This window comes from Olea europaea, unplaced genomic scaffold (genome assembly GCF_002742605.1).
Source record: "Olea europaea var. sylvestris unplaced genomic scaffold, O_europaea_v1 scaffold1631, whole genome shotgun sequence".
In the NCBI taxonomy this organism is placed as follows: Eukaryota; Viridiplantae; Streptophyta; class Magnoliopsida; order Lamiales; family Oleaceae; genus Olea; species Olea europaea.
Genome location: NW_019233954.1, coordinates 47,959 through 60,825, shown reverse-complemented (window position 1 = coordinate 60,825; position 12,867 = coordinate 47,959). Strand labels below are relative to the sequence as shown.

Here is a 12,867-nt window from a genome sequence, read left to right as displayed (position 1 = left end):
TGTTTCGGACCAAATATTTGCCCGATGGATCTATGAGCATCTCAAAACCCATCTTGTCGACAAAGGCTATACACAAGTATCTGGTCTTGACTATACTGACACTTTTGGCCCGATCAGCAAGGCTACCACGGTCTGTGTTGTCCTCTATTTTGTTGTGACCAACAAATGGCCTCTTCGTCGACTATTTGTAAAAAATGCTTTCCTAAATGGCCAATGAACATATTTATATGGAGCAAGCCCTTGGGTATATATTGACCCACACTTTCCTAATCATGTCTATCAGCTGTAGAAAGCTCTATACGATCTAAAGCAAGTCCTCGTACATGGTTTCAGTGCCCTAGTTCCTTTCTTATACGACTTGGTTTTTATTGCAGTCGTGCAAACACATCATTATTCATTTTCATAAGCACACTGACATAATCTATCCGCTTCTCTATGTAGATGACATCATAATTACAGGCAACAACTCGTCTCTCCTTGCCAGTTTTACTTGGAAATTCAATTATGAGTTTGCCACTAATGATTTAGGTCCTCTAAGTTACTTCCTTGGTCTTGAAGCTACTACCACCTCTGATGGCCTCTTCATCAGTCAGCTAAAATATGCACGAGACATTCTTACACAAGCTCGGCTACTTGACAACAAACCTGTTTACACCCTATGGTTGTATCCCAAAACCTATCTGTTGTGGTCTTTGTTCTCAGATCCTACCCTTTATAGATCTATTGTCGGTGGTCTCCAATATCTGACCATCATCCGTCTTAATATTGCTCATGCTATAAACTCTGTCAGTTAATTTATCCATTGCTCGACAGAATACCACTTTCTTGCTGTCAAGCACATTCTTCCCTATGTTAAAGGCACGCTACGCTTTGGCCTTAGCTTTCGTCCATTTGCTGCTCCTGGTACTTTAGTTGCTTACTCAGATGCAAATTGGGCAGGTTGCCCCGATACTCATCGTTATACCTTTGGTTACTCTATTTATCTTGGAGGCAAATTGGTTTCTTGGAGTGCCAAGAAGCAACCTATTGTTTCTCGCTCCAATTGTGAATCTAAGTATCGTGCTTTGGCTCTCACTGTCGTTGAAACTCCTTTGGCTAACCCATCTTCTCAACGACCTCAAAGTTTCAATTCTATAGTGGCCCCTCCTCCTATGTGACAACCAAGGCGCCATCTTCTTAAGCTCCAATCCAGTTTCTCACAGACGGGCCAAGCATGTTGAACTAGACTACCACTTTCTTCGTGAACTTGTTCTCACTGGCAAGCTTTGCACTCAGTACGTGCCCTCTCATTTGCAAGTTGTTGACATCTTTACCAAAAGTGTGTCCAAACCACTATTTGAACTCTTCCGATCCAAGCTTCAAGTACCCCTAAATTCGACGCTCAACTTGGGGGGTGCGTGGGTGTCAAGGATCATGCCAAAGGATCCTCAGCCTCAATTCAAGACTTCCCATTTGTATTCTAATTTGACCCATAATTGTAGCCTCCACTTTGTTTGCCTAATTCTTTCCATTCTATTGTAATCATACCATATACGATTATGTAAATATGGATATACATATGAAAGCAACTCACCACTAGAAACACACTCTAGTTGGAGTTCAGGCAGAGCTTTCCTCTTAAGTTGCATTTCATTTTTCTTCCTATTAACAAAATGTGCAACCAAGAATGGTTTATTCTAAAAGAGAATAGAAAAAACTTGTATAACAAAACATGACCATGTCCATGAGACGACAATGTGTAAATAGGGATGCTGTCAGACTTTAAGACTGAATAAGATTAAGCTTGATTCAATTCTCGTGAATAAACTAAGGGCCATTTGGCATGATTTTAAAAAAGTCCGAAGGAATTTTTGAAATCCAAAAAAACTGCTTTTGAAATCGTTTGGCTAATCTTTAAAGTACTTCTAGTAGTTAAAAGAGTTTTTAAAAGAAGTTGATTCAATATAGTTTCCTCTAAATGCATTTCTAGAATAGGAAGTTCTTTTGAAAATTAGTTTCCAAATAAAAATTAAAGTAGCTTTCCTCCAAAAGCAAATCAAAAGTAAAGTCATGCCATGGCTAAATGCACACAATGATGGGGCCTGATGAATATTATTAGTACAAATTAATATCACTTACCTTGGAACATTTTGTATATCCATTCATATTGATTTAGATTATGGCATTTTGAGCTCATTTTAAAACAGTTAATTATGAATTTATGAGCTTAGATTGTTCCATTGTTTGGTTAGTAGCACAAGGAACAACACAAAATTCACGAAACTTAGTCTCTCTGTGTCCTTCATGAATATTATACATACATCAAAAACTCGTAGATTAGTCCAATTGTCTTGGACACCTGGTTTTCCAAGAGGAAGATCGATATACAAATTCGACACAGAGCAATTGTCGAAAAGAACAACGAGCACCAACCAAACTATACAATGGACGACACTTTCGTGGTCGAGAGAGTTCGCTGAAATGGTGGGATTTCATCAAAAATAGCTAATAAAAGTGACATCACCACTGTTGAAATAGGCAACAGGAAGGGCAAGGAAAAATTTGCAGCTAAATTTTACAGACTTGGCTCTGTCAAGTTATTGTGCAATACTCGAATTAATACCAACCATTTCGATCTTAGCTAAATCAGTCTCTTTTCATTGACAAAATCTTGCGAGTGCACTAGATGACACACTCAACAGAAGCTCAGAAGTAATAGGTGAAACTGGTAAATTCAAATCCACAAGAAGAAGAATACTGAACAGTAGGGTAGTTTTCGACAGACGCCAAAATATCAAAACAACGTATTTAACGAAAGAATGATCAAACCATTTCAAAAAATATGAGTCAGTTCTCACCTATTTATATCTACACATTTCTCGAGTATACTATTCATCTAACCTCTTATATGTCCCTAGAAATCGCAGTTAGCCCACGTAAGTGTAAGCTGCCTGACTGTATCTCAGTCATCGCAGTTAAGTCCACAGATTTCCAGTACGGGTCCATCTCGTGAAACGAATGGGTTGATTCGTACCCACAACAAAGTCAATATTGAAGCCAGCAGAATCGACCAGATTATAATTACTGTGGGAATTTTCTCTTGCTTACCAAACAATCCCTTTAGGAACGGATAGAGGTGAAGAATAACCCACACGGCAAAGAGAAGCTTACCGAACAATGGACCCCAAGAATCATAACCATTGTTGATGGCATCTGCGACTCCAACCACCACCCCGACTACATTTATGATCAACAATGTTGTAGGTGGAATTAACAATGATGTCCATTTGAAGATGTAGAGCTCGGAAAATTCTCCATCGTCTCCTCCTTTTGAGGTGACAGTGAAATTTGTGTTTACACCAGCCAAAACCTTAAGTAATCCTTGAAAGAGAGCAAAAAAGTGCGAGGAAACTCCTCCAATAACCCAAAACTGCTCGTTTCTCCACCAGTCGTCAATTCCAACACCACCCCACTGCATCTCAAGGATGCCAGTTGCAGCAATAGAGATGAATAGGGCAATGAATATAATGCTGGCATAATTACTTATCTGCAAATTGGATTATAAGTTAGCAGAATCATGTAGGTATATATATTTTTACAAAAAATGTAGCAAATCTCTATGCATACCTCCGGGACAATAAATTTCCCTGTAAGAAGGCAGATGGCTGGCAATGTACAGTATACAATCAAAGGAATAGAAGTCCAGGGATATACGACTGAATTTATATAGGAAAACCTTTCCAATGACTTCAATCCACCTCCATATCCATACCAGATAGGACAGTGTTTGCTAAAAAATATCTCGACTGATCCAAGAGCCCACCTAAGAACCTGGTGAAGACGATCCGAGAGGTTGATGGGAGCCGAACCCTTGAATGCCGGCCTTTTAGGGATGCAGTACACGGACCGCCAGCCATGGCAATGCATCTTGAATCCTGTCAAGATATCTTCTGTAACAGAGCCATATATCCAGCCGACCTGGTTCAAAATTCGAATATTCAGAAGGTAACAAGGTAATACATACATCATGGGAATAAGAATTTATTGTTATGTTTGGAAAAGCTTTTTCAAGCTCATAAGATGGTCAAACATTAATTTAATCTACACATTCCATAGGACCTGCAAATTCCATCCACGCATTCAGTATTGGTTAGTATTGAACAATATCAAAAAAGAAGAGGAGGCTAAAATCATGCTTTATTATAACGTCCAATTCTCTTCATCTTCAGTATTGTTTACGAAACATGAACTAAATTAACTTACCTCCTTTCCCCATTCAGTCTTATCTTCATAACCACAACTGATGACATGAACGGCCTCTTCCAAAAATGTAGTGGAACTAGCAGCCTTAGGAACACCACCGTCTTCCAGTAGAGTCGATGCAACAAATACTGGTGATTGACCAAACTTTTTCTCGAGTTTTTCTTGGGAGACACGAGATGGGTTTTCAGAATTCGTCTCTGTAATCGAAATATTATATACTTTAGACTTTAGTTCTGTCCATCTATCAGGCCATATTTTTCCTTCTTATTTATTCAGTTAGTTTTACTAAAAGAACAAATTTTACCTTCAATTCCTTCTTCAATAGTTTCGAGTGCATATATCTGCTTTGATGCTTCTCTGTGCTTTTCCATTTTCTTCTTATCTTTCTTTGTTTTTCCTTTCTTGTTCTTTCTAGACCCACAAAATGAGCAGCACCACTTTGGCCAGCAGTTACAGGTCTTGCTAGGAGGCTTCTTCTTGACAGGAGCATCATATCCATACAGAGCCTGCCGTCTGAAGATGCAACCCGTTCCAACATATATTGGTCCTTGTAAACCATCCAAACCCTTCATATTGATCTGTTTAAAATAGTTAAAGTGAACTTCTGCATGATAGTAAGAAAAGCAAATATAGCCAATGCAACAAGAAAAAATATACATACATCAAAGAACACAACATTTCGATTCGAGTATCTATCGTGGCGATCAATCCCATCAAATCTTTGAGGAAACTGCACATAGCATACTTTCTTTCCTGAAGTGGGATCCATCATAAAACACATAGCTTCTCTCAGCGCCTTGCTGTTGTTTATGTAGTGATCACAGTCGACGTTCAGAAGGAAAGGAGCATTTGATAGAACGGCTGAAACCCGCACCTAAAAGTTCAGAGCAAAGAAACCTAGAATTTATTTGATATTTTTCTGGATGTGCTGATGTAAGTGTTTTTTTGGGTGGGGGTTTTAGAAAGAATTTTGGTACTCAGGTTTACCAGCGCATTCATGGCTCCGGCCTTTTTGTGGTGCTCAAAACCAGGTCTTTTTTCACGGGAAACATAAACCAGACGAGGCAATTCATTACCTTCAACATCACGAACACCATCATGACCAAGGAATACCTGTAAAAAAACCATTTATGAAAATTTAAACAACAAATACAGCCATAGCATGAAAACCTTAGACATGAAACCAAAATTATCTACACCACAACTACCATGTATACTTGCTAATTGAACATAATATGTCACGCTATCACCGACTTATAAAGTCATACATTCAACTTTCCTCCATATAATACTTAAAATGAAAAACCAAAGAAATGATACACAGTTGAGTTGTTAGATTTTTGTAAAATACATATAATAGTAGTCAAAATCCTATTCTAGTCTTATAAACCTACAATCCTACGATCCAAAAAGAACTGCATTGATCAAAATCGTTAAAAAATCTGCCATTTTATGGACCTTTAAAATTACTGAAAAGATTTTGAGTCCGTGGAAATTGTTTACCCGTAAAATAATATTTCTTCATTTTCAAGCCTTATATCAAAGATAGTATAACAAACAACTTTCTAACTTTGATATTTTATATAAATTTAGTTTTCTTGAGGCAATGGGGAGGACTGGATAGTACTAGACAACATGCATCAAAGGAAGAAAAATAAGCTTAAATCTGATTTATTATTTTGTCTAATCCTACCCAGTAACTGGACCAAACATGAACTTGTAATACATGATCCTGGAATTGTTTCTGGAATGTAAGTACCAAAACATTCAAAACAATATTACCCAAGTCCTGATATGAAAAGTCTTGATACAAGCAATAAAATCGCATATTGCAAAGATATGAGTCAAACAATGGCAGATGGCATGTTCATGAGAACTACATTTCTCACCTGGATCATTCCAGGATGATCACGAACATTGTTTCCTGGCCAAGGTGTTCCGTCCTGCATTGTCCAACCTTCCTCAGGAACCTTTTGTGCAGTTGCCACCAAACGATTGATCCTAACTTTGAACTCTTCATATTCTCTCTGTATTAGAGCAAAGAAATGGCACCATGACAAACTGGGTTATCAACCCCAGTAGATTAGGAAGTATTAGCTCATATAGAAGAACATGTTTGGCAGTTAACATGTTTGGGTACCTTACTTTTTCTTACATTCAAGTAAAAAAAATGTTCCTTAATTTGAAAGTACCTATTTTCTTACCGTGAAAATAACTTGCTTATTTCCAGCTTCGACCAATAAAAGAATTATTTATTTTACAACTTATTTATTTACCTAAACTAACTTAAGCTTAGCCAAAATTGCACATAATCTCTCTCTTAACTCACAGAAAGATATGTATGTTTCTTCCTTTGTGTGAGATGAGTGTGTTTTATTCAAGAAACTAAGAGAGAGATATGATGGACAGACCTTCATTGCACGCCTTTCCCTCACAAAGGCAGGATGGACTTTGTTTTTCAGATAGTCCATCTTCTCAGAAAAATACCATTCCGGTGCCCTTGGTTCAATATTAAACTTCTTGCAGAAGGGAACCCATTTCCGAGCAAATTCAGATGTGTCTGAAAGTGCTTCAAATGTAAGCATGGCTGCACCATCATCTGACACATAACATGCAACTTTGTCAACCGGATAATCTACAGCAAGAATGGAAAGAACCGTGTTTGCAGTAATCAACGGAGGTTCTTTCATGGGATCAACTGTGCTGACAAAGACGTCTATGTCAGCTAACTCCGAGGGCCTTCCTTCTCTCTCGTACCTGAACAAGAAAAGCAATGACTTCATTAAAGAATTAAGAGGGTTCAGTCAAATTTTACATCCCAGAGGATGTTTGATTTTAAGACCCATTTACTTATTAAGTTAACTTTTGAAGCTTACGCTCCTAGCTCTGCTGGTATGAGTTCATATAAAACATGCTTCGCCAAGCTTAAAACATCTATAAGTAAATTTTGACTTTTGTGTTAGTAAAATAATAATTAAGCAAGTTACATGTTTCAAAATTAATCCCTTATGTTAAAGTTAATTTTTACTTACAGGAAAGAAAAAGTAACCAAAACATGCTCAGAAACAAAAATCTATGTTACAGTTAATTTTTACTTGTAGGAAAGAAAAGGTAACCAAAACATGTTCAGAAACAAAAATATACTAAACAAAAATATACTACAGGTTTGTTTGACTCTTCTACGCTTAGCCTAACGTGCTCATCACTGTTCACAACTTGAGAAATTAGAGAACTTGAGATTTGAGTTCATAAAGCTTATGTACCTAAGTGACAGCCGATCAAGGTATGTTTCTCGCTCAATTGGATACCATTTTGGAAACTGATCAAAAATCCACGAAACAGCAAACCATATTTCACAAATAACTGATGTCAGCCACAAGCCAAATGCATCATGAACTGGATGGAGAACCCTATAGTGGAAAAAGAAGCCAAGAACCACAAGGCGGAGGATAATTATCAATCTGTATGGGCTTATCTTGCTCGAAGCAATGGGCAATTTCCTTGATAGTGGCTGTCTTCCTTCATCCATCCTGTTGAGATATTTCAAGCTAATAGATGAATAGCAAGTGGAAATGATAGCATAAACAAGAGAGACATACAATCAATTTTATCAAGATAATATAAATGACAATGCAACAAAATAGTCCATTATGCAGATCTTGATTTCGAGTCTTGGAATCAATAATTTTATAGGGGGAATCCATAATACATGGAAATGTAACATAAGTGGGAGCAAAGAACATTATGCCTCAAATTGTAGACATATTTATGTTAGAAAAATGAATTGTAAACCCCACAACATTTTTCACTGATTTAATTAATGTTGAATTGATATCTCATTATAGTGTCATGGTTAGTATTCTTTCCTATCAGAAGGAACATACTTTCGTTTTGTGAACAGATCCAAAAAGTCCAAAAATAGACCAAGGCTAGAAGTCGATAACAAAAAAAGCGTAACCTCATTTTATGCACACCCCACGATATAAGCTTTCGTGTCCTCAACCAACTTCTTATTTCATGTGATTAATACAGGAACAAGAATTATTTATAGCAAATCTGCTGAATGTTCTAGCAAAATTACTTGAGAAATTCAGCCAACAGTACGCAGACATGGTAAGCCCATGAATAATTTTCTACAGAAATTAGTCAATTGTTACCGTGCATCAGGTTACCTATAGCTTCAATGTTCATCAGAATACTACAATATGTTTCTGTAATTTACTGGACAACTTTTCCACTACGAGCATGTTTGGCTAATTTTGTCAAGTTTCTAATATTTGGATAACTTAGCCTCCATTTGGAAAGAATTTATAAATGGTTTAATTCATAAATAGATAGAAACGAGTGCGAGATAAGTGGATAAACTTGTGGGTGGAATGTGTGGTTGAAATTTGAAAATGAAGTTTGATTATTTATAAATTTTGCTAAATTAAGCCCCCATTTGATTCTCATTCTTTGGCCATAAAAATAAAAAATATGACCGTTATCCATACATCAAACCACCATATTTGACTTTTTATCTCTTCTGTGGGTCACATAAAGGCTATACATTTCATTCTCATTCTTACAAAAAAGGGGGTCAAATGAGGCCTAAGGGTTAATTTTTTCTTACTCATAAAAAAGGCTATGTATTTTAAAATTAACTATTACCTTAGTTTCCATATAAATAACTCAGAGGGTGTTTGGAGGGCTTTTTTTGGGCAAAAAAATTCATTTTCCTACCGTTAGCACCTGCTGGCAGCCCTTTTTTTTTACCAGTACACTCTCATGTGGGGCCTAGGTGATCAACAAGAGGTCCAAAAATTAATTTTCTTCTTCCAAAAAATGTCCTCCAAACAGGGGCTTATTTCCAAACTCTTAACAATGAAAAAAAATAAATTGATTTATTTTAAACTTATTGAATCACTTATACGGAAACTTTTCAACCTTGCCCTAACCTGCTCTCCATCAAGTTGTTTTAAAACCTTTGATCAACAAGCTAAGAAGCAAATAATGCCAATCACCAATTGTACTAGTGTCGACAGGACTTTTGTTCAAGAAACATCTTAGTTAGTTTTCTCATCTTATTGGCTGTTCTCCATGAATGGGAAGAACAATTTGCATATATGACATAATTAGGCATCTTCACTCAGATGACCAAACAAAAACAGATCAACTGCTCACAGAGAATGCATAGAGTCACTTACATAGGCAAGTCGGCATCCAATTCATTCCCATCCAAGTCTCCACCATCAATATCTCCTTGATGCTTGATCACCTGAAGTTTTCCACTTTGCCTCTTCTTCCATTCCTCCATTCGATCCTTCCATGCAACACTTCCATAACCATATAGTGCAATATCTTTCTCAGGGACCATAGGCCTCGATTGTACTAGGACACAAAAATACATTCCATCACCCTTGCATGCAAATTTAAAAGTAATCAAGGATAAGGAAAGCTATACGGAGCAAAATGACTTACTAGGTGCTGATGTGCCAGAAGGTGATGGATGAATCACATCACCATGACTGGCAAATGGCGGTAATATGATAGCATGTTGATCAGAAGAAATCTGATCTTCCTGAAAGTAGTAAGAAGACAACAAATTCACATGCTAAGTAGCATAACACGTTCATTTAAAAGAGAAGAGGCGGGGGGAAGGGAGAGAGAACCCTCTCCATTACCTCTTCACCATACGTCAACAGAGAGATTTCAAGACCCTGGGAATACAAATCATGTCTTGAGCCTCCAGATGAACCAACATAACCACCACTCACACCGGGAATCACCCCTGCACTTTGTATATGGCCCAATGCCTCAGTAACCCCATAATCAAACTCGTGTTCCAAATCATCGATGTCATCCTCTTCGTCATCACCCTCAACTCTAGGACTACCTGCAGTTCACAGAGATCTGTCAACTGTTTATTCACCTTGTACAGTTAACTTATATCAACCTTGTGAATTGAACATGATATAAAAGGACTTGCCTTTGATGCGCTTGTATCGGGTTTTGCACTGAGGACAAGCCTGATTTCCCTCTCTTCTCTCATACTCATAGCAAGTCCTGCAAACTGGGAAAGCACATTCGTTGCATGCAACAAAGGGCTCCCCGTCTCTAGTCATCTCCACTTCATCCCCACAAATTTGGCATATTTGTCCACTTAGTTCTTTAACAGACTTAATCTGAAGAATTATGAACACCAAGAATGTATATCTATTAGCCTCCATCTATTAACCCACAATTCATAAAGAACGTCAGATGAACTTTGTTTCTCATTTTATCAAATGAAAACATAATAAGAGAAACAAACAGCTGCACTAAATCGGCAGTAAACCTGTGCACCTCCAATTCTACAAAGCAATTCATTCCATTTTTCTTTCAATATTTTGGTAAGTCCTAACTCCTAAACACCAATTCTGCGTTTGGTTAGGTGGACTACGCAATCTAGATAGTATCAAACCCAAAAAAAAGTTAAAATCTTGTCTACAATTGTCCAATCTTGTCCATTACAAGAGCACTGAAGAAAAAAAAAAGTTAAAAGTCTTGTCTATTGTGTTGTCCAAACAGTCGCAAAAGGTTAATATTTCACCAACAATATACTGGGTTCTTACAGTTCTTCACACTGGGATGCAGTACAATATCATTTTCAATTCCTTCACTTCACAGTTCACATAATCAGTTTTGTAGATACCCACAATGATTGCAAAATATATAAATCATGTGAAAAACATCAGAAATTTTGTAGGGCTGGAGAGTTGCAGCCAAAATGAAGTTGAAGACTTCGGGAAAATTAGATCAATATCACATGCATAAATCACCAAAAATCAAATACGAAGTATAAAAAAAGGGGTTTTCTTTTTACATAGCTCAAGCCAAGCATTCAATCTAATATCCAAAATAAGAAAAATCAACATTTTTTACCCCTTTCTCAAAGCAGTCAAATGAGTAATCAAATGCAGAATACATATACTCTTTTATACTATTATTAAAAGCTCTTAATTTAGTTGAATGGCTTATGAATGATTAATCCCAGAAAAAATAAGCTTCTTAAAGCATAAATAAGTGGGAAATGGATGCTTATAAAACTGAAATTAAAACAAAAATAAATGAAATTATTAAAGAGACTTACCCTTCCAATTTCATCAGCGTTAATGAGAACGAACTCATTTCTATTGTGAGAGCCAGCAATAAGCCTCCCTCCGGTGTCCATTAGCATTCACAAAATAATCAAAACTACACTTTTTTGAGCAAAAACCAAATCTTCAAATCACAAAAACCCACCTCAGATTCAACTTTGCAATGCATAAAAATAACTGGAATGGCATAAAAAACCCGCTTTTGGTAAAGAAGAGAAAAACAACCTCAAGATTCCTACGCTTAACTCAGATAAACAACTGGAAATCCAGTTTTTTGTGGGGAAAAAAATACAGAACTGTTCAAAATACACAAACTCACCTCAATATTAAACTTGAAAATACAAAATGGCTGAAAAATACCCAGTTTTGCGTTACAAATTGAGACTCGAAACACTGAAAGTGACCCCAAATCCCCACATTGGGAAAAAGCACTTATTAAAAAGATACTCCCAATTAAAAAAAGTAAAAGGTAGGGAAGAAGTGATTAGTAAGAAAAACCCACAGGTAAATGGGCTTGTTGAAAAAATATTGTTTTCTCTACAAGCTAAGTTTGTACAGTAATACGAGGTTCTTTCAGAAAGAAGCAAAGTGAAGCCACTGGATTGGATTCTATAGCGTGTGAGAAATAATGGTGGTGACTGGTGCTTTGAGTTGTATGTATAATGTATGTATCTGTAGAGAGAGAAACAGAGATAAAAATTTAAAAAATAGTCCTTTTAGGGTCTGCAATCCAGCTGGTGGATGTTGGTTTATACTGAATCCCACTGGCTCTCGTGTCTTGTTTTTTGGACTGAGATGCGATTTTCTTTTGGTGTTACAAATGAGAGACACAGTGAGATAGAGATAGAGAAAACGCGTAGCGGAGAATAAACCGCGTAAGCAGATCCTACAGACAAGGATGTATGTTTTGGGAATTATCCATGGGCCAATGGCTGAAGTTCAATCAAGTCAAGTTGCTTTTGACAACTTTTTGCCCCCCTTTCACACCCTTTAAATTTTTAATATATATATATATATACAGCCCAGCCCTCGTCTAACCTCATTTTGTGAAAATAAAAATGGTTTGAAATAATATTTTAAAAAAAAAATAAGTAGTTAAAAAATAATGAAAAATTTTCGATTGATGGTCCCATTTTGTACCCATTTTTTTAAAATGTATTCTTATCTCTCTTCTTTTCAACCACACATTCTTTATTAAAATAATATTACACGTAAATCAAAAAAATTTCCTTATTTTTCAACCACGCATTTTCCATCAATTTACTATTCTAAAATACATTTTTACAATAAAATAGATATCAAACACCCCGTATATGTAATATTATTTTATAAAAGATTGTGCGGTTGAAAATAATATATATATTCATAAATTTTTTATTAAAATAATATAGCACGTAAGTAAAAAGAAAATCTTCTTTCTAACCATATTCTTCCAAAAAAATATTATTTAATAATACATCTTTCCAAAATTTCTCATTATAATGTGTGTCAAAAAAGGGCTTTATTG

General features: G+C 36.3%; 2 protein-coding genes across 2 annotated transcripts; one reads left to right on the top strand and one right to left on the bottom strand.

Moving 5' to 3' along the window:
- Positions 1–206: 206 nt before the first annotated feature.
- On the top strand, positions 207–1,157 carry LOC111377271 (uncharacterized mitochondrial protein AtMg00810-like). The gene is made up of 3 exons (XM_023000344.1): positions 207–285; positions 442–732; positions 814–1,157. The coding sequence occupies exons 1-3, from the start codon at positions 207–209 to the stop codon at positions 1,155–1,157; spliced, it is 714 nt and encodes a 237-aa protein (XP_022856112.1).
- Positions 1,158–2,688: 1,531 nt separating this feature from the next.
- On the bottom strand, positions 2,689–12,147 carry LOC111377257 (cellulose synthase A catalytic subunit 2 [UDP-forming]-like). The gene is made up of 14 exons (XM_023000319.1): positions 11,354–12,147; positions 10,211–10,406; positions 9,906–10,117; positions 9,703–9,802; positions 9,429–9,612; positions 7,506–7,772; positions 6,654–6,999; positions 6,132–6,269; positions 5,230–5,355; positions 4,904–5,116; positions 4,547–4,820; positions 4,243–4,439; positions 3,607–3,957; positions 2,689–3,526 (listed from the first exon to the last, which is right to left on the bottom strand). The coding sequence occupies exons 1-14, from the start codon at positions 11,438–11,440 to the stop codon at positions 2,942–2,944; spliced, it is 3,276 nt and encodes a 1,091-aa protein (XP_022856087.1). The 5' UTR covers positions 11,441–12,147; the 3' UTR covers positions 2,689–2,941.
- Positions 12,148–12,867: the final 720 nt, after the last annotated feature.

Coding starts and splice junctions, on each gene's coding strand:
- LOC111377257 (XM_023000319.1), bottom strand. CDS start 11,440: ATGCTAATGGACACCGGAGGGAGGCTTATTGCTGGCTCTCACAATAGA. Junction 4,821..4,903: donor GAAATGTTGTGTTCTTTGAT/GTATGTATATTT, acceptor TATTTTAAACAG/ATCAATATGAAGGGTTTGGA. Junction 3,958..4,242: donor AGACTGAATGGGGAAAGGAG/GTAAGTTAATTT, acceptor ATTTTGAACCAG/GTCGGCTGGATATATGGCTC.
- LOC111377271 (XM_023000344.1), top strand. CDS start 207: ATGGCCAATGAACATATTTATATGGAGCAAGCCCTTGGGTATATATTG. Junction 286..441: donor CCTAATCATGTCTATCAGCT/GTAGAAAGCTCT, acceptor TTCTCTATGTAG/ATGACATCATAATTACAGGC. Junction 733..813: donor TTATAGATCTATTGTCGGTG/GTCTCCAATATC, acceptor ATTGCTCGACAG/AATACCACTTTCTTGCTGTC.